Below are 27,826 nucleotides of genomic sequence, written 5' to 3' on the forward strand. Positions count from 1 at the left end.
CAGCCACACGGTCACTCTTGGCTCTGTTTTGACTGTACTCTACTACTGTGTGTCCTTCCTGTAATCCTGATATACTGTAGCAACAGGACTGTAACTAACAGCCACAGAGGTCCCAGAGGACTTAGAAATCCTTCAAACGTTTATCTATGTGTGTGTTCGTGTGAACATGCACATGTGTGTACTGTATGTATGAATGATGTGTAAGTGTGTGTTGACCATGGTCCCTCCTGTTTTCTCTGACGTGGCATCAGCTGAGGAGGTGCACTTTACCCCAGGAATGAAGATTAGCAAGTTAGAGAAGATGATGACCAAGGAGGAGATGGAGGAGGAGCAGAGGTGAGTGCCCCCCTCTCTCTCCCTACTGCCCCCCTTCTCCTGGCACTGTAGCATGACTCTAGTTTAACCTATCCTCCTACTGCACGCCAATGCAACCACCTTCTCGCTCTTCCTCCCTCCCCTATCCTGTCCTTGTGTGTTGACCTGGCATTTAGGTGCTATGACAACATCTATGACAACATTTACCCTGCAGATCGGAGGGGGTTGGTCACAGGGTGGACAGTTACACCAATAACCCACCAAAGCAGTGAGGAACTTTCCAGACTTTGTACCTGTAGCTACTAACTCCCTCAAAAGAAATGTAGACTTGAGACATCCCAATGGCCACAGTGTAACGATCTTCTTCATCTGAGGAACAGGAATAGGAAGGATCAGACCAATATGCAGTGTGGTACGTGTCCATGTTAAATTTATTACAACTGAACGCAAAATAACAAACGTGAAACAACGAAAATCGAAACAGTTCTGTATGGTGAAAACACAGACACAGAAAACAACTACCCACAAACCATAGTGGGAAAACAGGCTGCCTAAGTATGGTTCTCAATCAGAGACAACGATTGACAGCTGCCTCTGATTGGGAACCATACCAGGCCAAACACAAAGAACTATAACACATAGAACAAAAACATAGAATGCCCACCCCAACTCACGCCCTGACCAAACTAAAATAGAGATATAACAAAGGAACTAAGGTCAGGATGTGACACACAGACGTCAACTCATCTATTTCACATTGGTTCAACATAATTTCATTGAAATGACGTGGAAACAACGTTGATTCAACCAGTGTGTGCGGTGGGATGTTCTGTATCTTTATAGGTCACCAGATTGTAAAATAAGATTAGTAAACTTCACTGAAGAAAATTGAGGGTCACTTAAGGAAGGAGACAAAAACAACAACAAAGTCTGCTTGTTTTGAAGCCTAGAGGTTACTGTTAGTTTGTAATGCTAAACATCATCCTACAGACTGTGGTGAGCTTGTGGTAGGAGGCTGGCATAGGGAGCGAACAGCCTCTCTCTCTTTCTCTCTCTCTCACATCCTAGGGCTTGAACTTGCATAAGCAGAGGGAGGGAGGCGTTAAGTGATGTAACACCTCAAGATGCCTCCTATCTTTTGGTTTAGCCAGTCCTGTTCTCTGTTAGAGGAGCAGTGCAGAGAGCCTGGGGCCCAATGCTAGCTGGGGGTTGGAATGACTTAGTGAGTGAGCGTGCAGGGGGCGGATGTGGACTCTGTTTAGGGGTGTGACAACAAGGCAATAACATGGATTAATAGCACCACTTACATTTTTTTTTTTTTTTGGGGGGGGTTCCCAGTTTCTATAGCGAGGGGAGTGTATGTCTTAAGCGCCATGTGATTGGTGGCTTGTGCCTTCTAACACAGGAATTTAATCAAGGTCTTAAAATATCTGCCAAGCTTGGCTCTGTTGGTTTGTTATGTTCCCATGGAGTTGTGAGCTGCGGAAGAAGAAGAAGAAGGGAGGAAAGGCATGTGGGCCCTGAGTTTCAGGAATGTTTTTCTTTGTCTTTTTTGGGGAGTATGCTTCCACTCTTGTTTGAAGCCTGAGCAGTGACTCATGGTTTTAAATGACCAACGATATATTAATACATCTTTATACGATTAACTATAGTCCCATTCCAGCCCCAAACCCAGCTATATGTTACTAAATCCCTGTGCCTTGTACCCTCTGCTGTTCACTTATGTGTTTACACACAAGAGCACAGCATGTACTTGCTCACCACACCAACCATTGGGACTGAATTAAACTCAACCACAACTTTGGCCTAAACTTGATTTCATAAAGCTCAGTGCAATGCTTTCCTTTTGGCACTACGTTTTATGTGGAAAAGATGTAAGCATGTGAAATCTATTTGCATTGCCATAAGTGCCAAATTTGGGGATGAAGCTGTGGTTAAGTTGTCTGTTTCCAAGCTGTGGAATTGTGTAGAGTTCTGTGCTGATGTACATAACAGCTTTCACCCTGCCTTTTATCTTTTCAGGATAGAGCTCACACCTGACTTTACCTCTCTATAAGCAACATCGACAAGCAAACTGTGAGTTAGGAAGGATTATGGGTAAGGTATCATTAAACTTTAACCCACCCCAGAGCCTCTTATCCTCTCCCAAGTCAAAAATACCACCTCACCTCCCTCTCCTTGCTCCCCTCACCCACTACCCAGGGTGTGACACACTGTGTGACTGGCACTCCATCCCTGGTGAAGGGCAGAGCCATATACAGTACATATGTACAGTGCCTTTGGAAAGTATTCAGACCCCTTGACTTTTTCCACATTTTATTACATTACAGCCTTATTCTAAAATGGATAAAATAAATAAAAATACAATCTACACACAATGCCCCATAATGACAAAGCGAAAACAGTTTTTAAAATTTTGTTGCCAATATATAAAAAAACAAACAGCAATACCTTATTTACATAAGTATTCAGACCCTTTGCTGTGAGACTCGAAATTGAGCTCAGGTGCATCCTGTTTCCATTGATCATCCTTGAGATGTTTCTACAATTTGATGGGAGTCCACCTCTGGTAAATCCAATTGATTGGACATGATTTGCAAAGGCACACACCTGTCTATATAAGGTCCCACAGTTGACAGCGCATGTCAGAGCAAAAACTAAGCCATGAGGTCGAAGGAATTGTCTGTAGAGCTCCGAGACAGGATTGTGTCAAGACACAGATCTGGGAAAGGGTAGAAATCCTTGATGAAAATCTGCTCCAGAGCGCTCAGGACCTCAGACTGGGGCGACGGTTCACCTTCCAACAGGACAACGACCCTAAGCACACAGCCAAGACAACGAAGGAGTAGCTTCGGGACAAATCTCTGAATGTCCTTGAGTGGCCCAGTCAGAGCCCGGAATTGAACATGATCGAACATCTCTGGAGAGACTTGAAAATAGCTGTGTAGCGATGCTGCCCATCCAACCTGACAGAGCTTGAGAGGATCTGCAGAGAAGAATGGGAGAAACTCTCCAAATACAGGTGTGCCAAGCTTGTAGCGTCATACCCAAGAACACTCTATGCTGTAATCGCTGCCAAAGGTGCTTCAACAAAGTACTGAGTAAAGGGTCTGAATACTTATGTAAATGTCATATTTCTGTTTTGTGTTTTTTATACATTTGCAAATATATATAAAAAACCAGTTTTTGCTTTGTCGTTATGGGGTTTTGTGTGTAGACTGATGAGGGGAAAAAACCATTTAATACATTTTAGAATAAAGCTGTAACGTAACAACATTTGGAAAAAGTCAAGGGGTCTCAATACTTTCCGAAGGCACTGTATATATGACTCTGGTGAAAGCAGTGTGTATCGATGCATTCACCCATTTACCTGATTACACTAGTATGACATCACCAATAGTGTACCTTGACACCAGGCGATTGGGCTGTAGGCTATTGTTTTTGTTTGTTTTTGAAGGGACCTTTTTGCCGCTGATAGGCTTCCACTGATGTGGTAGAGCACACATCTGGGTCTGATAGGGCACATTCTGGCAGAGCTTGCTTTATCCTTTCTATTTGACACTTTCTGTTTGATCCCCGCCAACGACCACCAGAACTACAGTGCATTCGGGAAGTATTCAGACCACTTCCCCTTTTTCACATTTTGTTACGTTACAGCCATTCTAAAATGTATTAAATCATTTATTTTCCTCATCAGTCTACACACAGTACCCCATAATGACAAATCGAAAACAGGTTTTTAGACATTTTAGCTAATTTATAAAAGATAAAAACAGAAATACCTTATTTACAATTGAATACATTTTAGAATAAGGCTGTAACGTAACAAAATGTGAAAAATGTTAAGGGGTCTGAATACTTTCCGAATGCACCGTACATCACTTCCCTCCCCCATCCCACCATCTACGTCCCCCCCAGTCTAATATCCTGGAGCTTCAGGTTCTATAAGGATACAGTTAATAGTTATCATATGCTGCTGTCTCACGGCCTTCGAAAACAAAGGGCCCTGCGATCATGGGAAATACTGCACTGGGACACCAATGTGGGTTATCATCAGTGACCCCCCACCTTCTATTGAGATGACATCTGTGATGAATCATTCACAAAAGCACATTCTTTACCTCTTAATGCTGGTGCCAGAGTGGAATCCATTTGGGATTGGTTGGTGGTGCGTGGCACCTGCTAAACACATGCCTGAGAGAGAATCAGTTACTCACTTACTGCACACCCAAAATGGCTGCCATGATAGTATCAAAGAGTTTCATAATTTGGTGGTTGGGTGGGACTTTTACCAGGACCACTCTGATTTTAGGAGCCACCTGCAAAATTAGAACTAATCTTGTGCCAACAGCTGCGCTTGTACACACTCAGGGGTCCTTGCAGAGAGCAGTTTTGAAGTTGAATTATAGCTGAGCCCTGAACCTTAGACCTTTGCTGCTATACCATTGGGCCCTCTGCAGGCTATATTTAGGTAGTGAGACACTTAAATTGGCGATTTTTTAAATATTTTTTTTACTGTGTCTGTGTGAGCTGAAATGCTTTCACTATAATTGCATTTTTATTCCACGCTGTTGAGAAAGGGTTTGAGGAACAGGGCTGGGACTTATTTTACCATGATATGTTGCCAAGTCAGAGTGTCAAGACAGTTATTCAAGATTGTATAGTGTATACCTAATGCACTGCCAGCTAGCTAATAGCCAGATGGTGACAGCATTTGATCAGTGTAGCCTGAAAAGGCAAGTCAGGCCACTATTTGCAAGCCACGTTTATTGTCTCTACTTGACAAATAAAGATCAACATTATTATTGCAATAAGGCTGACTCACTGGAATATAGGTATCTTCCCAACAAATGTTTTGCTCATAAACTGTTTATGTTCAGCCTACCAGTGTCTGTAGGTCTATCTAGAATGTGTGTTACTGTATGCCTGTCCTATCTCCAATTACAACATTGTTACATCTAGAGGCAACATAGACTCAGGGATTGTAGTCGACATTTCCTGTATTTACCAAATCATGAGAGCAAACCACACACAAGTCAGAGTTATCATAAAGTCCATCTTTAATTATATGAGCTCCATCACAACCCTGTGACTCTCAGATTAATTCAGTGTCTATAAATGAATTCTCTGAGTCCTTACACATTGCAACTGAGATCCTTTATATCAAATCAAATCAAATGTATTTATATAGCCCTTCGTACATCAGCTGATATCTCAAAGTGCTGTACAGAAACCCAGCCTAAAACCCCAAACAGCAAGCAATGCAGGTGTAGAAGCACGTTGGCTAGGAAAAACTCCCTAGAAAGGCCAAAACCTAGGAAGAAACCTAGAGAGGAACCAGGCTATGTGGGGTGGCCAGTCCTCTTCTGGCTGTGCCGGGTGGAGATTATAACAGAACATGGCCAAGATGTTCAAATGTTCATAAATGACCAGCATGGTCCAATAATAATAAGGCAGAACAGTTGAAACTGGAGCAGCAGCACGGCCAGGTGGACTGGGGACAGCAAGGAGTCATCATGTCAGGTAGTCCTGAGGCATGGTCCTAGGGCTCAGGTCCTCCGAGAGAGAGAGAAAGAGAGAATTAGAGAGAGCACACTTAAATTCACACAGGACACCGAATAGGACAGGAGAAGTTCTCCAGATATAACAAACTGACCCCAGCCCCCCGACACATAAACTACTGCAGCATAAATACTGGAGGCTGAGACAGGAGGGGTCAGGAGACACTGTGGCCCCATCCGAGGACACCCCCGGACAGGGCCAAACAGGAAGGATATAACCCCACCCACTTTGCCAAAGCATAGCCCCCACACCACTACAAGTTTATAGCAAAGACACACATTGGCTATGAATTATCGTTCAGCTTTGTCTCCTAAACTATGTTCTTATCTCGCTCTTGGTACCACTCAGGACCATAAAACAAAACCTCATCAACAGGCATATATCAAATACACCCCTCCTGGAGAAGACCACAGAGACACAGTGACTGGCACACAGACCTTGTGGAGCCAAGAGATAATTGGTTCCCCCTCAATCATCCCTTCACATGGTTTAAAATATATGTTTACATATGAAGACAAGCTGGACCCCTCCCCTCTCTGCGGCTCAAGTAACTGAACCCAGGACAGATAAAGGATAACTGCAAATGGCCACCACTATAGTACAACAAGATACGTTCTATATGAGAAGTAACTCACAAGCATATAATGAAAATAAAACATCTTATCTATGTTACCCAACTATTCTGATACATCCCCAACAGGGTAGACGTAACATAGTAAATGGAAATCCGGGACACTCTAATTAGTATGATAGTGTCCCGTATTTAATTTGTAAATGTCCACAATCCATTTTGTATGATATGTTACGAATTTTAATTAATATGTTATGTTACGACATTGCTAAGCTTATGGTATGTTACAAATTGCAATTTGTTGTGGCTAACGTTAGCTAGACTAAAGGTTAGGGTTAAGGTTAGGTTTAGGAATTAGGTTAAATGGTTAAGGTTAGGGTTAGGAGAAGGGTTAGCTAACATGCTAAGTAGTTGCAAAGTAGTAAATAGTTGCAAAGTTGCTAATTAGCTAAAATGCAAGAGTTGTTGCTGAGATTTGAAAACGCAACCTTCGGGTGGCTAGACATTCGCGTTATACTCCCACCCATCTACCCCGGCCAACAAACCTACTTTCGTTTTTGCCTTAACTAACCTTTTACTGCAGTGGGCTAAATCAGGGTCACACAGATTGTTTATTGGTAGTCTTAAACAAAACTTCGACACCAACTTTTTATTTTTTTTAACCTTTATTTAACAAGGCAAGTCAGTTTAAGAACAAATTCTTATTTACAATGATGGCCTACTGGGGAACAGTGGGTTAACGGCCTTGTTCAGGGGCAGAACAACAAATGTTTACCTTGTCAGCTCGGGGATTTGATCAGTTACTGGCACAACACTCTAACCACTAGGCTACCTGCCGCCCCAAAATATACACCTCACACACATTGTTATGGGCTTTAAAAAGAAGACACCTGTACCATTTCATACTCATATAGAGTTGAAATGTATAAAGTTTTGAGTTTGCATCCCAATATTGCGCTTTAAATACATCACAGAAGACTGAAATATATCAAAACCATTTGACAAAGAAACACCAGATTTTCAGGTTATTCATTATGAAATTATGAAAAATATTACTAACATTCCACCCATGAGGCCACTTTTCATTTGACTGCAGGAAATGGCTACAGCATTTCTAGACTGTCTGTCAGATTCAGTCTTTAATGATTATCACGTTACACTGTGCGACGTTACCAAATTAAAATCTTGATATCAACCTGGCCAGATTGTATGATTTGCTTCAGTTCTGTCGTCACATTCTGCAATTTGCCTGCAGCGGTGTATTTGATCTGAGCATGTGCCAGTACCAGCAGCGCAAGCCTCACTCAATGCTTATGTGTGAGTGAAGTGAGTTCTGAATAAATTCAAGTAGGCATCTTAGAAATAGTTTTCACATACAAACTTTATATGTCCTAACGTTTAATTTGATTGCCGATTTTGTGCATTTATTGAAATCTCACCAGGTAGCCTAATTTCAGATGTGTCATATAAACAAGATTATTTACAGGGAAATCGTTCTTCTTGCACGTGCTGTAAAAAAAATTTCTCTGTAAATAATCTTGTTTATATGACACATCTGAAGGCTAAAAATTTAATTCAAACAATTAAATTCATCTGACTATTCACAATCATTTTATTGTTGTGTGCGTACTCAATGGAGGCCGTCTTCTTATTGGTCAGTCGACGGGATCATCTCATAACACCAGCCACACTACGCGATAAAGTACGTGACAAAAATATGTGGACACCGCTAGAACTTATTCGGAGCCTACGATTGCATGTAGCGGTACTTAATCGGCACTTAATCGGCAGACCTAGACCCTGTCACACTGAACGAGCCAAGACTTCCGACAATCGTTTATGACCTAAGAATTTGTCCACAACGCGGAAATTTTGTCTGGGACGGCAAAGTCGTGGCATAAAACAGCCAAAATTGTACAGTCTGCAAAGGCCGTACGAAACGTAACATATCATACCAAGTGGAGTGTCCCAGATGTACATTTATTATGATACGTCTAGTCTGAGACCAGGCTGCTAGGGGAGGAATGCTTGTTTCAATAGTTAATTGTTCAGCTGTCACATTCACATGCCTGCTGCAGCTATTAGAAAGCATATGATAATCTGGTCTCTTTGTTACATTGCACTAATTAGGACATGCTAACCTTTGAAATGGCATGCATCTCACACATTGCAATCTAACCTGCCTGGATACTCTGTGGTGCTCCGGGGTGAAGTTTCTCCCAGGTGCAGATCTAGGATCAGCTTCCCCTCTCACAACCCTAATTAGTAAGGAACATGCTAAACTGACTCAAAATCAGCATCTAGGGGCAACTTCACCGTACACCACTTGGAGGTGGTGGGGGAGGGGGATATGTGGTGGTGGTGGGTATTCTATGGTGGTATGCTATTTTCCGGGTGCGTTTTGATCAACTTTTGGATAGAGCACTGTCTGCTTTTGGTTTCTTGAAACCTACTAAACCCTGATGCATGCTGAAATAACAACCCTGACAATGGTGAGTGATCTCACTCTTTTCCAAATCACGAGCTTGATTCCAATACTCCAATTCCAATACATTAACTACTTAACATTTCTGACTCTTAAGCTAGTAACAATAACTGGCTAGTAAAATCAATGAAATAGCTATATTTGTCAATAGATAAAACTGTACCACATTGTACTGACATATTAGTACTCTCTTTTTTCCAGTGCAGCTGAGTAGGCGATGAAGAAACGGAATGACTCTACACCCACACCTTTCTATTCTTTACTTTGTTTTGTGAAAAGTGATCACTGAAGAAGAACCTTTGAAACCTCTGCTGAGAAGAGCGATCTCTTCTGTTGATTGTCCGGCAACTTTGCTGTTGATATGGAAAATATGTTGCTTTTTGTCCTCTCCCCTTTTCTTTCCTTCTTTCTTACTTTTGAAGGATGTGAATTAAAGGCTATTGCTCAACTCTGCCTGTGAATAGCATGCTGCATTACACCAAACACACAAGTGCCTATGTGAATCTTTAGTCCCCGCCCCCTTTGCTTTCTATCTGCTCTCTTACTGGTGGCGTCTATCCTTTTGATTAGAGCAGGAATGATTCATTCTGGATTCTGAGACTCTGATAGTTGCAAAGGAACGTTTGAAGATAATACATACATGCTTATTACAAAGTATGACGTGTGGGGTGTGCAGAAAAAGTTCCCGAAAAAAGTAAAGTTGGGAAGAAATGGAAGACCATTGCAATACCAATACAGTAAGGACGTGTTTAAATAGCTATTATGGGTGAAGGGGTAGGGAAGGGTTGTGTTGTTTTTCATTGTTTTAAAATATGAAACTGTGATTTAAAGCCAAGACAAGTGATTTGCATGCAAAGGCCCCCTCTACCCAAGTCTTTGTCTGTGTGGCCACTGTCCATTGTGAGCCAGTCCCAGACACTTTAAGTAATGTAACAAATGCCAATCAATAACATCCGAATAGCCTAATGATGGCATTCTGAATGCTGAGAAAACCATATATCTCACTCCTGTCCTGACTCTGACGATCATTGGGGCTTTTGTCACTTTATATGTAACCAATGCACACTGACAATGAATGGGCTTCTTTTCATATGGGACTGGAGCTCGGTAGTTAGAATGGCTAAAGTGGAATATGTGTATGACAACCCGTAGTGATTTTTGTAGAAAGATTTAAATGTTTTGTTTAAACATGACGTTTTTGGGCTTTTGTAAACTCTTGACTAGTAAAAGCCAGTTTGTCTAAAACGAATGCTTGTTTAAGCCTCTTAATCATTACACCCATGAATCCACCCACTAATCCACCCATTTTTCCATATCAGCACATCTAATTAAAAGCAGTAAATTCATCTCATCATTGAGTTTTGCTCACCTACTTTGTAGCACATTTTGTAGTACATTTACATACAACACAAGGCTAATCAGTATGTCATGTTTTGCATCTTTCTATGTAAGCCAGATAAGGTCATACATGGATTGATGATGATATCATAACTTCAAATATCTCTATGTACATACGCAATAATAGCCGTTCTCATTGCACCACTCGACATATGATTTCTGGTAACTAGTAGGGCTTTGTATGTTTAAGACGTGCCTTAGTTTACGTGCCTTTGTCAGGTAGATGCTAACTTCAGTGGGACTTGAGATTGAAGCCCTCTAGAAGGTCTTTTGAGGTGTTTTTATTGGGCAGCCTGTAAAGGTCCAGTATGTGAATGATGACAATAATAAACTGTGAAGCACCTGTCTACCCCAGGAGATGTTTCATAGCTGTGTTTCTTAGAACATTAGAAGACACACAGTGTCCAACTATGTACACCTACAGTGCCTTGCAAAAGTATTCATCCCCCTTGGCGTCTTTCCTATTTTGTTGCATTACAACTTAATTGAAATGTATTTGTATTTCATGTATTGGACATACACAAAATAGTTCAAATTGGTGAAGTGAAAGGAAAAAAAATAACTTAAATGACGTGAAATAAAAAAATAACTTAAATAACTGAAATGTAAAAAAAAAACTGAAAAGTGTTGTGTGAATATGTATTCACCCCCTTTGCTATGAAGCCCCTAAATAAGATCTGGTGCAACCAATTACTTTCAGAAGTCACATAATTACTTAGATTGCACACAGGTGGAGTTTATTTAAGTGTCACATGATCTGTCACATGATCTCAGTATATATACACCTGTTCTGAAAGGCCCCAGAGTCTGCAACACCACAAAGCAAGGGGCACCACCAAGCAAGCAGCACCATGAAGACCAAGGAGCTCTCCAAACAGGTCAGGGACAAAGTTGTGGAGAAGTACAGATCAGGGTTGGGTTATAAAAAATATCAGAAACTTTGAACATCCCATGGAGCACCATTAAATCCATTATTCAGAAATTGAAAGAATATGGCACCACAACAAATCTGCCAAGAGAAGGCCGCCCACCAAAACTCACGGACCAGGCAAGGAGGGCATTAATCAGAGAGGCAACAAAGATACCAAAGAAAACCCTGAAGGAGAGCAAAGCTCCACAGCGGAGATTGGAGTGTCTGTTCATAGGACCACTTTAAGCCGTACACTCCACAGAGCTGGGCTTTACGGAAGAGTGGCCAGAAAAAAGCCATTGCTTAAAGAAAAAAATAAGCAAACACGTTTGGTGTTCGCCAAAAGGCATGTGGGAGACTCCCCAAACATATGGAAGAAGGTTTTTGGACATTAAGGAAAATGCTATGTCTGGTGCAAACCCAACACCTCATCACCCAGAGAACACCATCCCCACATTGAAGCATGGTGGTGGCAGCATCATGCTGTGGAGATGTTTTTCATCGGCAGGGACTGAGACACTGGTTAGAATTAAAGGAATGATGGATGGCACTAAATATAGGGAAATTCGTGAGGGAAACCTGTTTCAGTCTTCCAGGAGGACAATGACCCTAAGCATACTGCTAAAGCAACACTTGAGTGGTTAAAGGGGAAACATTTAAATGTCTTGGAATGGTCTAGTCAAAGCCCAGACCTCAATCCAATTGAGAATCTGTGGTATGACTTAAAGATTGCTGTACACCAGCTGAACCCATCCAATTTGAAGGAGCTGGAGTAGTTTTGCCTTGAAGAATGAGCGAAATCCCAGTGGCTAGATGTGCCAAGCTTATAGAGACATACCTCAAGAGACTTGCAGCTGTAATTGCTGCAAAAGGTGGCTCTACAAAGTATTGACTTTTGGGGGGGGGGGTGAATAGTTATGCACCCTCAAGTTCTGTTTTTTGGGGTCTTATTTCTTGTTTATTTCACAATATAAATATATTTTGCATCCTCAACGTGGTAGGCATGTTGTCTAAATCAAATAACCCAAACACCCCAATAATCCATTTTAATTCCAGGTTGTAAGGCAAAAAAATAGGAAAAATGCCAAGGGGGTGAATACTTTCGCAAGCCACTGTATGTGTATGTCTTACACACACACATAGATAACAATCATGTGTGTGTTTTTTGGGATGTGACGTGTTGTTTGTGTACACTGAGTTTCTGTTATGTGTATCTATTGTGTGTATTGATGAGTGTGAGTTTGTAAGTGTGTCATATAGACCCAGGCATTGGAAGTGATGCCATCATGTCGGTGTGTATCTGTTCTAGGGTGCAAAACGATCAGTTGGCGGCCATCTTTCTCCTGCTGATGCAGAACCAGGAGACACTAGGGGAGGTGACTGAGGGAGACATGGAGGAGCAGCTCAAACTCTACTCCCTGTAGCAGAATGGGGCAGTTCTGTTATTGTCAACCTTGTATAGGGCTAAATAGCCTGTTCCCCTTTTTAAAGTGCAGGTGTCAAGCAGAGCAACTGTCAATGTTTAATACTGTATTTATGTTTGACTTATCATGTCAGGTCAGAATGATCCATAACAGACAAAGACAATAGGTTTAATATTCTGACATACTGTAGAGGGATAGGTTAAATGGCATTACCCATAAGACCAAAACAAATTGTACAATACTTGAATGTAAGACACAAGTCTTTACACTGTTCATGGTAACATTGGTTATCGTAAAGTATAGCAATGTTACAGTGGCTTTAAAAATCACATGTTCTTAGAGTATGAACAATTTAATGAACAAACAATTGCAGTAACTTATTTAAAGTATATCGATAACACACTTTGTTTATATTACTTACATTTTTGATGAAATATTGTTGGTAAGTCACATATACTGTATGTATTTTCAGTTGTAAAGAACTATTTTAGTGTTAATATAGGTAATATTGAAATATACACTTAGTGTACAAAACATGACATAGACTAACCAGGTGAATCCAGGTGAAAGCTATGATCCCTTATTGATTTTACTTGTTAAATCCACTTCAGTCAGTGTGGGTGAAGGGGAGGAGACAGGTAAATAAGGATTTTTAAGCCGGCAGACAATTGAGACATGGATTGGGTGAATGGGCAAACAAAGTGCTTTGAAGGGGTTATGGGTTGTAGGTGCCAGGTACCAGGTGCACCGGTTTGAGTGTGTCAAGAACTGCAAAGCTGGTGGGTTTTTCACGCTCAACAGTTTCCTGTGTGTATCAAGGTCCACCACCCAAAGGACATCCTGTCGGAAGCATTGGAGTCAACATGGGTCAGAATCCCTGCGGAATGTTTTCGACACCTGTAGAGTCCATGCCCTGACGAATTTAGGATGTTCTGAGGGAAACGGGGTGGGGTTATTGGGTAGGTGTTCCTAATGTTTGTACACTCAGTGTATATGTTTTTCATATATTCTAAGCACTCCAGATTTTTGAATCAAATGTTTTTATTGGATGTACATACTGTATAGAGATATTTTAGTAGTTTAGTAATCACTTCCTAGTATAAATTGGCTTCATCCTCTTGCCATAACATTTCTAAGCTGTGTTGGCATCATTCTACATACCACAACAGGTGAGAAGATTAAGGACACCAAGTCTGGATCAGAGAAGAAGTAAGGGTTTTAGTGGAATACCCACAGAACCTTTTCAGCTCATTTATCATCTGATTTTCTTAACAAAAGGCATATCTCGATAGGTGGCCCAGGTGTACTCTGACATGGCACAAATGTTCTCTATTGCTCCTCTATTTTTCCCCAATCAAGGTGGGAGGCCGATGACATCAGAGGGCAACATGAAAAAATTATTTTGCTCAAAACATGTTTTTTTACTCTTAAAGCCGAGCTCCGCACTTGGAGAAACAGCGCCACTGCCAGTGGTGGAAAAGGTACACAGTCATATTTGAGTAAAAGTAAAGATACCATCATAGAAAATGACTCAAGTAAAAGTGAAAGTCACCCAGTAAAATACTACTTGAGTAAAAGTCTAAAAGTATTTGGTTTTAAATATACTTAAGTATCAAAAGTAAATGGAATTGCTCAAATGTACTCAAGTATCAAAAGTAAAAGTATAAACCAGACACAACATTTTATATTACATTTTTTATTGACGGATAGCCAGAGGCACACTCCAGCACTCAGACATAATTTACAAACGAAGCGTTTGTGTTTAGTGAGTCCTACAGATCAGAGGCAGTAGGGATGACCAGTGATGTTCTCTGTTTAGTGAGTCCTACAGATCAGAAGCAGTAGGGATGACCAGGGATGTTCTCTGTTTAGTGAGTCCTACAGATCAGAGGCAGTAGGGATGACCAGGGATGTTCTCTGTTTAGTGAGTCCTACAGATCAGAAGCAGTAGGGATGACCAGTGATGTTCTCTGTTTAGTGAGTCCTACAGATCAGAAGCAGTAGGGATGACCAGGGATGTTCTCTGTTTAGTGAGTCCTACAGATCAGAAGCAGTAGGGATGACCAGGGATGTTCTCTGTTTAGTGAGTCCTACAGATCAGAGGCAGTAGGGATGACCAGTGATGTTCTCTGTTTAGTGAGTCCTACAGATCAGAGGCAGTAGGGATGACCAGGGATGTTCTCTGTTTAGTGAGTCCTACAGATCAGAAGCAGTAGGGATGACCAGGGATGTTCTCTTGATACGTGTGTGAATTGGACCATTTACTTGTCAAAATGTAATGAATACTTTTGGGTGTCAGGGAAAATGTATGGAGTAAAAAGTCCATTATTTTCTTCAGAAATGTAGTGAGGTAAAAGTACAATTTCGCAAAAATATAAATAGTCGTAAGTAGTATTTAAGTATTTTTTACTTAAATACACCACTGGCTACTGGCTGCCCCAGGCACATGTATTATTGTTTTTGTTTTGTTTATTAAAGCCCCAGTGCAGGCAAAAATGTGATTTTTCTGTGTTTTATATACAGAATATACAGGCCAGTTTATTAGGTACACCCATCTAGTACCAGTTCGGACCCCCCTTTGCCTTCAGTACAGCCTGAATTCTTCAGGGCATTCTACAAGGTATGGGAAACGCTCCACAGGGATGTTGGTCCACGCTGACATCATACAGTTGCTGCAGATTCAACGGCGGTTAATTCATGCTGTAAACAGCCCGTTCCATGTCATCCAAAAGATGCTGTATTGGGTGGAGGTCTGGGGACTGAGCAGGCCACTCAAGTAAACTGATTTCGCGGCCATGTTACAGGCAATGTTTTTCCACTTCTCAATTGTCCAGTGTTGGTGATCATGTGCCCACCGGAGCCACTTCTTCTTTTTAGCTGTTAGGAGTGGAGCCCTCTGTGGTCGTCTGCTGCAATAGCACATTCTTGACAAGGATCGACGAGTTCAAGGATCGACGAGTTGTGCGTTCCGAGATGAAGTTCTGCACACCATTGTTGTACTGCAGCGTTATTTGTCCGTTTGTGGCCCGTTTGTTAGCTTGCACGATTATTGCCATTCTCCTTCAACCTCTCTCATCAACGAGCTGTTTTCACCCACAGCATTGCCACTGACTGGATGTTTTTTGTTTGTCGCGCCATTCTTGATAAACCTTAGACACTGTCATGCGTGAAAAGCCCAGTAGGGTGGCCATTTCTGAGATACTGGATCCGGCGCGCCTGGCATACCACGCTCAGTCGATTAGGTCACTCACTTTGCCCATTCTATCGTTCAATCGAACAGTGACTTAATGTCTCAATGCCTGTCTGCCTGCTTTATATGACAAGCTATGGCCACGTGACTCACTGTCTGTAGGAGTGATTCATTTTGTGAATGGAGTGGTATACCTAATAAACTGACCGGTGAGTGTATATTTCTACACTATGAGGTTGGAATAATACTGTGAAATTATGAAAATGATGATAATGCCCTTTAGTGTAAGAGCTGTATGAAAAGACTACCTGAAATTTCAGCCTGTTTTGGTGGGATGGAGTTTTGGCCTTCCATGGTGACGTCAACATGCAATAAATGAGTTAATAGACCAATAAGAAAAAGAGTTCCAAATCTCTCTGCCCATAACAGCAAATTTTCAGTTTTCCTCTCCCCACTCCCAGACAGTCCCAGAAAAAAATCTTATTTGCGAAATTGCTCTTTGCTAAGAAGCAATTTCTTCCCTTTTTGACCATTTTAATTGAAAACAACCACATTAATGGACTTAATTGTGACCCAGAAATGATTTGATATTGAGATGAAAGGACTGCATTGGACCTTCAGACGGTGGAGGAGCTCCCACATCAAGGTTAACAACTACATCAGAGAACACGCTCTGCTGTGCTATTGCACGTGCAGCGATGTGCAATGATGTCTGCCGAAAAAAAACAGGGTTCATTGTCTGAAGTAACATCTTTTTTGTTGTAATATCACAAATGAACGTGGAGGTTCCACCACTACGGATTCCAATTTTAAGCGTACATTATTGGATTTATACATGGAATATTGTTTAATAATAGGAAATGTTCAAAAATAGCTGGCATGCTTCATCAAATTACATTTCTATCGGAACACCACTAATTCCCATTCCCATTCTGATCTGTGCTGCATTCTTGTGGTCTGGACAGGAATCACCTTGACATCAGCTGTTGGTCTCTCAGTGCTCCCCCTGGCCATTGGTTATTTATCTAGTCAAGGAAGGGAAAATGGGCTCTACTGGTTGAAGGGTCCTGTCATCAGCTGGAGACCAATTAAAACCCAATCCTATTCTGTCATGCTGGTAAAAGATTTGCAGATGGACTGAGAAAGCCATGTAAATCCATGTAGCTACAATGGCACCTGTAATGTACGTGTACACTATGCTCTCCTCAAATTGTACTCTTATCATATAATCAAGTTTAAGCAAGTTAGAAAGGTAGAGGATATAAAGAATCATTGAAAGGCAAACCAGCCTAAATTTCCATAATTATGGCCACACCTCTTTAAACTGCCAGTTGGTGTGAATTGGGGCATTTCCATAAAACGAAACCCCCAACTCCAAACTAGGAAGGTGCATTGACTGTCACGCCCTGATCTGTTTCACCTGTCTTTGTGATTGTCTCCACTAGAGGTCTACCGGTTAATTGGAATGGCCGATTAATTAGGGCCGATTTCAAATTTTCATAACAATTGGAATTTTTTGTCTATTTTTGGACACCGATTTGGCCGATTTTTTTTATATATAATATATTTTTTTACACCTTTATTTAACTAGGCAAGTCAGTTAAGAACACGTTCTTATTTTCAATGATGGCCTAGGAACAGTGGGTTAACTGCCTTGTTCAGGGGCAAAACGACAGATTTTTACCTTGTCAGCTTGGGGATTCAATCTTGCAACCTTACAGTTAACTAGTCCAACGCTCTAACCACCTGCCTCTCATTGCACTCCATGAGGAGCCTGCCTGTTATGCGAATGCAGTAAGAAGCCAAGGTAAGTTGCTAGCTAGCATTAAACTTATCTTATAAAAAACAATCAATCAATCATAATCACTAGTTAAAACTACACATGGTTGATTATATTACTAGTTTATCTAGCATGTCCTGCGTTGCATATAATCGATGCGGTGAGCATTAGTGAAAAAGGACTGTCGTTGCTTCAACATGTACCTAACCATAAACATCAATGCCTTTCTTAAAATCAATACACAAGTATATATTTTAAACCTGCTTATTTAGTTAATATTGCCTGCTAACATGAATTTATTTTAACTAGGTAAATTGTGTCACTTCTCTTGCAACAGAGTCAGGGTATATGCAGCAGTTTGGGCCGCCTGGCTCGTTGCGAACTGTGTGAAGACCATTCCTTCCTAAGAAAGACAGCCAACTTCGCCAAACGGGGGATGATTTAACAAAGCGCATTTGCGAAAAAGCACGATCGTTGCACGACTGTACCTAACCATAAACATCAATGCCTTTCTTAAAATCAATTCACAGAAGTATATATTTTTTAAACCTGCAAATTTAGCTAAAAGAAATCCAGGTTAGCAGGCACTATTAACCAGGTGAAATTGTGTCAGGGTATATGCAACAGTTTGGGCCGCCTGGCTTGTTGCGAATTAATTTGCCAGAATTTTACTTAATTATGGCATAACATTGAAGGTTGTACAATGTAACAGGAATATTTAGACTTATGGATGCCACCCGTTTGATAAAATACGGAACGGTTCCGTATTTCACTGAAAGAATAAACGTTTTGTTTTCGAAATGATAGTTTCCGGTTTCGACCATATTAATGACCAAAGGCTCGTATTTCTGTGTGTTATTATGTTATAATTAAGTCTATGATTTGATATTTGATAGAGCACTCTGACTGAATGATGGTAGGCAGCAGCAGGCTCGTAAGCATTCATTCAAACAGCACTTTCGTGCGTTTTGCCAGCAGCTCTTCGTAATGCTTCAAGCATTGAGCTGTTTATGACTTCAAGCCTATCAACTCCCGAGATTAGGCTGGTGTAACCGATGTGAAATGGCTAGCTAGTTAGCGGGGTGCGTGCTAATACCGTTTCAAACGTCACTCGCTCTGAGACTTGGAGTAGTTGTTCCCCTTGCTCTGCATGGGTAACGATGCTTTGAGGGTGGCTGTTGTCGATGTGTTCCTGGTTCGAGCCCAGGAAGGGGCAAGGAGAAGTACGGAAGCTATCCTGTTACACAATATTAAAGTGCCTATAAGAACATCCAATAGTTAAAGGTATATGAAATACAAATGGTATAGAGAGAAATAGTCCTATAAATACTATATTAACTACAACCTAAAACCTCTTACCTTGGAATATTGAAGTCTCATGTTAAAAGGAACCACCAGCTTTCATATGTTCTCATGTTCTGAGCAGATATGCAGATAAAAGGGATGTCAATTAAATGAAAAGCTACATTTTGCTTCTTCTACATCTTTGTTCTCTGGACTGATAGGGTTAAGTTTATCCAAAGGACAGTGTAAAACACCTGTTATTGTGGAGATTATTTATAAATGACCTTTTATTTTACATGGCACATATTGCACTTATACTTTCTTCTCCAACACTTTGTTTTTGCATTATTTAAACCAAATTGAACATGTTTCATTATTTATTTGAGGCTAAATTGATTTTTATAAATGTATTATGTTAAGTTAAAAAAAGTGTTCATTCAGTATTGTTGTAATTGTCATTATTACAAATAAAAGCAGTTTTAAATTGGCCAATAAATCGGTATCAAACTTTTTTGGTCCGCCAATAATCGGTATTGAAAAATCATAATCGGTCGACCTCTAGTCTCAATCCACCTCCAGGTGTCATCCGTTTTCCCCATTATTCCCAGGGTATTTATTCCTGTGTTCTCTGTTTGTCTTTTAAACTATCAAAATAAATAAAGTCGCACACTGCATGTATAATCTCCCAACAATTGAATGGGTACTTACCAACGTTTCGGCATCACTGTGCCTTCCTCAGGGTAATGTCATAAATACTTGAACCAGGTTATGTAGACACACAGTGCAATCAATGTAATCAATGACAGTGGTGAGGGGTGTGTCGTAATGATTAACTTAATTAAAATTAGTTAGTGACACTGTTAAAAAAATAGTATATGGCATATTAAATATATTATTCTATTGTTATCATATAGAAACATAATGGAATATAGTACATCATATTAGCATCAACATACATTATTGTTTCATTCAATTTCACATAATTACATATTTCACGTTACATGTAATATTGGTTCAACCTTAATATATAATGAGCATCACCAACAGGGGGAACATATAAGGTATATGCTTAATAAGCTGTAAAAAATGTTTTTCAATTGGTAAGACTTGTTCATAAAGGAAAAAGTGTTCATAAGAAGGGCCTGAGATCAAAGTCAATATTCAGACAACTGGGGTCAATGTTTTTAGATAGGATATCCAGTAAACCTCTCTTTGTAGTAGTAGGATCTCGATGTTTCCTCCTCTCCTTGGTAGAGCAACATGCTCAATGCCTGTGTATTTGACAGAAGAGATGAGATGGTTAGCTTCAACAAAGTGAGCTGCTACTGGATAGTCAATGTTCTTACACCTGATTGAGCTGCGGTGTTCAGCTATGCGTTGTTTTAATTGTCTTTTCATTTGTCCTACATAGGCTTTATCACATGAACAGGTGATGATACCCCTCACAGGGATCTTTCGACCTGTATGTGGGTGTCTGAAGAAACATGTTTTGTTGGTGCACATGAGCCACATTTGTGGTTACCATTTGGGATTAGGTGCCAAGAGTGTCTGAGTAAGCTCAGGGGGCAGGTCCGATCTCACCAAACTATCTCCAATATTGCGACCGCGCTTATGGGACCACCAATGGGGGGGGTTCCTTGAAGAAGTGTGCAATTTTTTTGTATGATTGCAGAATATGCCAGTGCTTTTTCAGAATTGCTTTCATTTTCTCCGAACCCTTGGTGTACTTAGTACAAAAGACGGTTGAGTTGTTTTTCTTCTTTGGTTGTTTTTTTAGTAATTCATCTCTTGGTTTCTGAGATATTTTCATCATTGCAGAATTAAGAGTTTTGTTCTTGTAGCCTCTCATTTTTAATTTATCTGTCATTTTTTTTTAGCATTGCTGTCAAAATCTGACTGGTGGCCATAGATTAGTTTAACCCTGCATAACTGGCTGTATGGTAGACCATTCTTGAGGGGAAGAGGATGCATATTATCCGCACATAGCAAGGTATTGCGATCTGTGGGCTTTGTGTATAAGTCTGTGTGTAATGCATCATTCTCTTTGATAATCCATAAATCCATGTAGTTTATTTTTCTCTCATCAGTCTGCATGGTGAATTTGAGGTCTCATTTAGTAGAGTTTGGAATTCATTTAGCAGGGTGCCCTCTGGTATCATTCCTAAGCTCTCTATCAATGAGATCATGTGACTAGTATCTTTGACATAAGATGGGAGATTCTCAACCATCGGTTTAATGTGGTAATCCACAAATGTAGAAATGTTGGATGTCACAGATTGCTGCTACAATGGGTCTGTCTACCTGGTGGAGGAGATACTTGTTTGTGTAATTTACCGACTGTATAGAAAGTTGGTATGTTGGGAAATTTCACACATAGAAATTCAACTTCTTGTTTAGTGATTTGTCCTGATTCCCAACAGCTTTCCACTGTGGATGAGATTATGCTGGAATTCCAGGGTTGGGTTACAATTCAGTTTGTGATAGAAGTCACCTTTAGATAGTTGTCGGCGACATTCATTCACAGTCACATTTATTTTGTATACAAATTCCTTCTCCTTTGTCACATTTTTTTTATAATAATCGAAGGATCTGACTTTAAGTCCTTAAGAGCCATTCTCTCATCTCTACTCAGGTTATCATAGGATTTGTGTTTCTGTTTGTCTTTCAGTAAGTCACCTACATCATTTTCCACAATCCTACAGATGGTTTCTATGGAGGCATTGTGTTTTGGGGGAGGTACAAATGAACTTTTTGCTCTAAATGTAGTTCTCTCAGAGTTCTCAGGTACCTCAGCTGGGTTAATGGCTCCATCTCCTCCTTGACTCACGGTAGGACAGGTAAGTCTATTGATTAGCCTGGTAGACCTACTGTATGTATACATCTCACTGAGGATGACATTTCAAGTGGATTCATGTAAGTATCACTCTTATCAAAGAACTCACACAATCTTAGATTACGAAAAACTTGAATAGATCTATCTGAACATCAAAGTCATTCATGTATGCAGTGGGTACAAATGTTAACCCCTTATTGAGAACACCGAGGTGAGCGGATGTCAGGGTCTTACTTGATAAGTTGAAGACTTATTTAGCTCCTGTTGGACTGGGGGCTCTTCCTGCGTCTCAATTGATAGGTGTCATGGGTGGTAGTGGATTTCTTCTTCTCCTGACGTATGTGTCGAACCCTCTTACATGCTGGGGTGTTGGCCTCGACGTTGTCCCCGGTGTCCCCGCCCTCTGTTGTAGATAAAACACTCAGCGCTGGTAGAGGAGCCAGAGTTAGCGCTGTCTGTGGATTGTTGGTCTGACAGAGTCACTCTGCGTCTGTCATCGGGTTGTCTCTTCCGTTTTTTGGTTTCTGCGTTTATAGTCTCGCCAGAGATATTAGTCCGTTGTTCTTATCTTCCAAATCTCATTTAAACTTCTTGATTTTCCTGTCTTTTGCCAGTTTGTCTTGTCAAGTCAGCCAGTGTGGTTTTTTCTGTGCTCCTGGTTTTGACTTTTTGCCTGCCCTGACTCTGAGCCCGCCTGCCTGAACATTCAGCCTGCCCCGTCTCTGAGCCCGCCTGCCTGAACATTCAGCCTGACCTGACTCTGAGCCCGCCTGCCTGAACATTCAGCCTGCCCTGACACTGAGCCCGCCTGCCTGAACATTCAGCCTGACCTGACCTTGAGCCTGCCTGCCTGCCTCCCTGACCTGGTTAATTCACTTTTACCTGTCCTCGACCAGCCTCTTGTTATTTAATAAATATCAGTGACTCAAAACTTCTGCCTCCTGTGTCTGCATCTGGGTCTGCATCTGGGTCTGCATCTGGGTCTCACCATGCGTCGTTATATTGACAGCTTAAAATAAAAAACAGAACAGAGACAACATAATCATACTCTGCGGGACAGATCATAGTCTGACCGAAAAAAGACGCAGAGGAAAATTGTTTTGCTCCTGTTGTCTACAACACGTGGAGCATTAAGGATATGAACCTTGTTCACCCAACTGACTCACCTGAGATTGAGAGCAGTAAATGACTTGCAACAGAAAGTTAAACTCAAACTTTTGTTTTATACTCAAACAGCACGAGATATTATGTTCTCTAGTTGAGAAATATGACGATTTCTTGGAGGAAGTGTGTCTTCCTAGTGTGGGCTTTATGTGTAAGTGTTACTATAACCATGATTATGTATGGACAATACTATGACCTGGACTTCTTCCACGACAGACTTCCGAACAGGTGAATGTTCTGTGTTTTTTAAAATTGTTTTCCCTCTCAAACATTTGTATATTCTAAAACGTTGGTATAATGTAATCTAGGCTACTTAGTTAATTGGGAAACCATTGTCCAAAAAAATGTAATCCATACAAATCAACTACCTGTATTTTCATCCCTGTAATCCATCAACCCTGACAGTTCTATGACCTGTTGCATTCAACTGAGACATTGACACACTCAACCTACTGCGACTGTAGTTTTCTTGTGTCTGGTTTGATTTTAGCAATGAGATTACATTTGTCAAATTGATGCATTTTTGGGGGGAGTTTGTAATAATCCGTTTCCCATTAATAAGACTCTACCTTCATGTTAGTTGCTGAAAGTTGAAACTCAAATGCTTTACTAAATGAGAGATTGTTTGAGGTTCCAGTGTTGCTGGTGTCTTCACATGTATGCTTGCCGTTTTGTCAAGATCTGAATGTGTGGTTAATGGTAAAGCTACTGACTAGGCAAATGTGTCTAAGGCATTTGTGCTCTATATCCCACAACTGACCTCATTTTTATTCCTGTTCAGACATGTCCTAAATTAACCAAATACTGTCTACATTACAGTTTAGGCATTGTGCTCTGGTTTTTAAATTGTGCATGTAAATGTAATATGCTGATTACACAACTGACAGCAGTAATTATCAGAACACGTTTATGGCAGTAATTTGTCCTCTCCTCTGAATTGAGGTCAGGAGTCTTGTCACTTGTTTTCCTCTGTTCCAAGGAAAGGACCTTGTAAAATGCATGTTAGGAATTGTTTTGATGGGTTGAATTTCTGGTACCATAAAATATCTGTTAAAATCTTCATGTATTCATTAAACCAAGGATGGGTAACTGACAGCCCACAGGGTGTAGATCAAGTTCCAAAGACTTAAATGAAAAATATATTTTTTGGGGGGGTGGGGGTCGGGGTCTCAACTTACTGAGAGTTAAAATAGTAGAATACATCAAGTGGAATTTTGAAATTTGGTTGTGCATCAGCAGTTTTTCTCACGTCACTCAATTAGCCCATGACAGCTATTTTTTATTTATTTATTGTAAGTTCATTTTGCAGCCAGCTATTTAAACTTGCAGTAATCATGGTTGAATTACCTACCGGTGGCCCACAGTGATTTTGTTAGTTACTCTCAATCAGATGTCCTATTAAAAACCGGAAACCTTTCTCCCTCCTCCCCCTCCCCGCCATGGCAAAATGTGTAGATTTGCAGCAAACTTGCTTTAAAACTGCAACATGTGTGGAATTGCAGGAAATGTACAGAAATGTAACTTCAAATTTCACTTAGGGTCCCCAAAAGGCTAGGGCCAGCTCTGACTGCATGTGTGGGTATGGATGTGGGTACGCAGACCCGCGAGCCATGAGGTCAGATTTTGTGGCCCCCACCCCCATCAGAGTTGCCCATCCTGACCTTAGACAAATCCACTGGATTGGTCTGATGTGCTTCTGTCCACTTAACAAGGTTTTGTGTGGATTTAACTTGTTGTTGTGCATTTTCAATACATGTTGTCTTCTCCTTCCAGTCAAGACACAGAGTTTGATAGCATTTGGACTTGCGATGAAGAGCTTTGGGACAACACCACAGCAACTGGGGAAGAGAAGGTAATCGCACAGAGATGATGTAGTTGCCTCTCATCTAATAGAACAAAGGCACACATATCCGTCTTGTACAGTACAATGTCAAGTGAGGTCTGTCTCTACTCAGCTGGAGGGTTTGTGTCCTCTGAGAAAAGCAGTGAAGAAGGACGACTTCCTCAGACTACGCTTTAACTTTAAAGTGCCTGTGCTGCAGTGGGCTGGGAGCTTCAGCCATTCCGAGTGGGGGCGATTGGAGACGTATATGCCCCCCTACGGCTGGAAAGGCCTGCCCCAGGACCGTATGAACATTCCCTTCAGGACCCTATTTAATAATCTCAACCAAACTACGTGTATACTGTATATAAAGTCATTGTCCTCTCACCTTTTTACTTATTTGTTGTTGATCAGTTGTGAGATCCACTTTGGCCCTGCTCAACGACTCGTCCAGCAGCCGCCTGTTTGAGCGCAGGTGGCCTGATCAGTGTGTCCGCTGTGCTGTGGTGGGAAATGGAGGCATCCTTCGAGGCTCCAAACAAGGCAGGGCCATCGACAGTCACCACTTTGTCTTCAGGTCAGTAGTGCTGCTGCAGCTCCCCTTCGACCATCTTCAAAAAACTATTAGACTTCTTATTGCTCTTTGACATAACTAAGATCAAGTTTGTTGCAATTGTAAATATTTCCTTATATTAATCCACATAGTTTTTAAGGAAACGCTTAAGTATTAGACTGATGGTAAATGATTTATTCCAGGGTCAATGGGGCAATCACCAAGCACTTTGAGGAGGACGTGGGCACAAAGACATCTTTCTATGGGTTCACCACAAATACTATGAAGAATTCCCTAAATTCTTACAGAAAAGATGGCTTCACCATGGTCCCACAGGGACAGGTAAGAACTTGTGGGACAGGCTACAGCAGTGTTTCCCAAACTCTGGACCTCAATCAGTACACGTTTTGGTTTTTGCCCTAACACTACACAGTTGATTCAAATGATCAAAGATGGATGATTAGTTGATTATTTGAATCAGCTGTGAAGTGCTAGGGCATAAACCAAAACATGCACCCTTTGGGGTCACGAGGACCAAGTTTGGGAAACCCTGGGCTACAGTGTTGAATCCGGTCCATTTTAAAGTGTTAGGAATTTGTCATACTCTGAGTGGTTGTTTATGCAACTATTCCTTAAAGCTTTGACTATTCCCTATCTGCAGAGAGTCCGATATATCTTCATTCCGTCCAACGAACGTGACTATGTGATGATGTCAGCTGCTATCCAGGGTCTCACTGTCACCTCCGGTCATGACAAGGGGGACTGGTGAGTTGAGAGGGTCAAATATGTGAAGCCCACATTAAGAAGAGTAGTACATTTGAACAGCATGTTACAATGGTGTTGAAATACTGTGGTCAAGGAAAGCACAATGATCTTGTGCTTGTGCTGGTGAATAGGCTTCTCAGCTGTAATTCACTTTATTACCACAAGACGGTGCTGTTGTATTTCTATGAATGTGTTGCGGTGTGCAATGGATAGAATCTTATGAGTGGTAGGGATGTAGGCATACAATTCACTTGATGATACTCATCTTTGTGTAAGCTCCCTTGCTATTGATTTACTTTTTGACGTTCTTAATGGAACGTTCTTTCACCCCTTACTACATTTATCCCCTCAAACAGGCCCTCTCAATACTTTGGATTTAAGCCACCAGTTAAGCACTTTAAAATGCTTCATCCAGATTTTGTTACATATGTAACGCAAAGGTAAGGGGACTCGTATTGCCAGGTTAAATTGAGACTTTTAGATGATTATTGGCTGCTTTTGACACTAATGACTGTTGACTGTCAATGCTGAACAGGTTTCTGAAGTCTCCCCTGCTGAAGTACAGTCAGCTCTACATGCCCAGCACTGGTGCTCTGATGCTTCTGACCGCCCTGCACATGTGTGACCAGGTCAGGTCACATCACCACACGCTTTGCCCTTGGTCATCTATTGGTCACTGTTTAACCAACCAAGTGTCTAATGACATTTGGCAACTTGGCCAGTATGGAAGTGATTTATTGGGAAACCATGACATCCTCTGTTTATAGTCCTGGTATAGACCCCATATACTGTTATTTCATATTGATTGTGTCAGATGTAATTCATTAACATAATCCTGCAGAAACAGTAAATGTGGATTATAATTAATTAACATGTAGGTGTAGATACGTTTTTTTGTAAGGGAAAATCAAGTTTGAAATGTAAAAGTGCAATTACAAACTTCAGAAGCCTTTTTAAATCTCAAGCACACAAGTATTTAATTTCCTGCTTAGCAGGAAAGTTCTACTGCAACAGGGTGATCAAATTAAGACCCTACATCTGTATTGAAAGCTAGATGGTGCTATACTGAAACTATGCATGCAAATATTTACACAGCTGACTGAGAATGCATTTCATGCATAAGTGAACAAATCGCATACCTTCCTGCAGGTGTCTGCCTATGGTTTCATCACAAAAAACTTTGCAGACTTCTCTGACCACTACTATGATGCTGTGATGCTGCCCCTGCGCTTCTATGCCAACCACGACATGCAGATGGAGAGCTGGCTGTGGGAGGTACTGCATGCACGAAAAGTAATGTCACTGTACAAGAGGACAAAAGTAAAATGATGGACACTCAATTGTATTTTCATGTGAAAAGCCTTCCTTGAAATGCTGTTAACTCCTGTGTTTGCCATGGAGGTAGTCCCTCTGAAGGAGTGGCTGCTGGAGTTGTGTAGCGTCCTTTGTCATTAGTCTCACAGCAACATTAAAGGCCTTTGACGGTGTAAAGCCAAGCTCAGGTGTTCCAAGCGTCTGTTTGTGGGATCGGGCCTTCTTTGATCATTTGAACAACCCTTATCTTCTCTGTGAAGGCAGGTGCAGGGAGCCGAGACTATAGTCTCTCGGTCATTCCTCTTTCTCATTTTCCTGCAATGCCTATTCTCATTAGAAACTGTCGGGTTTGACTGGGACTTACAATGAAAGCATTCACATTATGAAGCCAGCAGTCCATTCATGCCAACCTTTTTGTAAATGAGTTTGACTTGCAGCCTCTTTGTCCAGTGCCTA

The 27,826-nt window shown here is 41.1% G+C and overlaps 2 protein-coding genes across 11 annotated transcripts in view; both read left to right on the forward strand.

The window, feature by feature from the left end:
* Positions 1-13,265, forward strand: part of LOC112235013 (protein TsetseEP-like) — a 28,622-nt gene extending 15,357 nt beyond the window's left edge. For 2 of the 9 annotated variants that reach the window (XM_042316339.1, XM_042316343.1), the window contains exons 3-5: positions 252-336; positions 2,338-2,412; positions 9,135-10,182. In XM_042316339.1, coding sequence (XP_042172273.1) covers positions 252-336; positions 2,338-2,371 — 119 coding nt within the window. In that variant the 3' untranslated portion in view covers positions 2,372-2,412; positions 9,135-10,182. Of the gene's footprint in view, positions 1-251; positions 337-2,337; positions 2,413-9,134; positions 10,183-12,550 lie in introns of those variants that run through there. The other 7 variants (XM_042316344.1, XM_042316345.1, XM_042316346.1 and 4 more) reach the window with 5 other exon arrangements.
* Positions 13,266-22,752: 9,487 nt separating this feature from the next.
* Positions 22,753-27,784, forward strand: LOC112235036 (alpha-N-acetylgalactosaminide alpha-2,6-sialyltransferase 2-like). 2 transcript variants are annotated; one of them, XM_042316325.1, is made up of 9 exons: positions 22,754-23,144; positions 24,690-24,768; positions 24,872-25,043; positions 25,153-25,315; positions 25,495-25,633; positions 25,953-26,056; positions 26,413-26,496; positions 26,592-26,685; positions 27,206-27,781. In XM_042316325.1, exons 1-9 carry the CDS (start codon positions 23,020-23,022, stop codon positions 27,383-27,385), a joined length of 1,140 nt encoding a protein of 379 aa, XP_042172259.1. In that variant the 5' UTR covers positions 22,754-23,019; the 3' UTR covers positions 27,386-27,781. The 2 variants fall into 2 exon arrangements, with proteins under 2 accessions (XP_042172260.1, XP_042172259.1); XM_042316326.1 differs by lacking the exon at positions 26,413-26,496 and having other exon boundaries at positions 22,753-23,144; positions 27,206-27,784.
* The last annotated feature ends 42 nt before the right edge of the window (positions 27,785-27,826 follow it).

The sequence above is a fragment of the Oncorhynchus tshawytscha genome, unplaced genomic scaffold (genome assembly GCF_018296145.1).
Source record: "Oncorhynchus tshawytscha isolate Ot180627B unplaced genomic scaffold, Otsh_v2.0 Un_contig_635_pilon_pilon, whole genome shotgun sequence".
Lineage (NCBI taxonomy): Eukaryota > Metazoa > Chordata > Actinopteri > Salmoniformes > Salmonidae > Oncorhynchus > Oncorhynchus tshawytscha.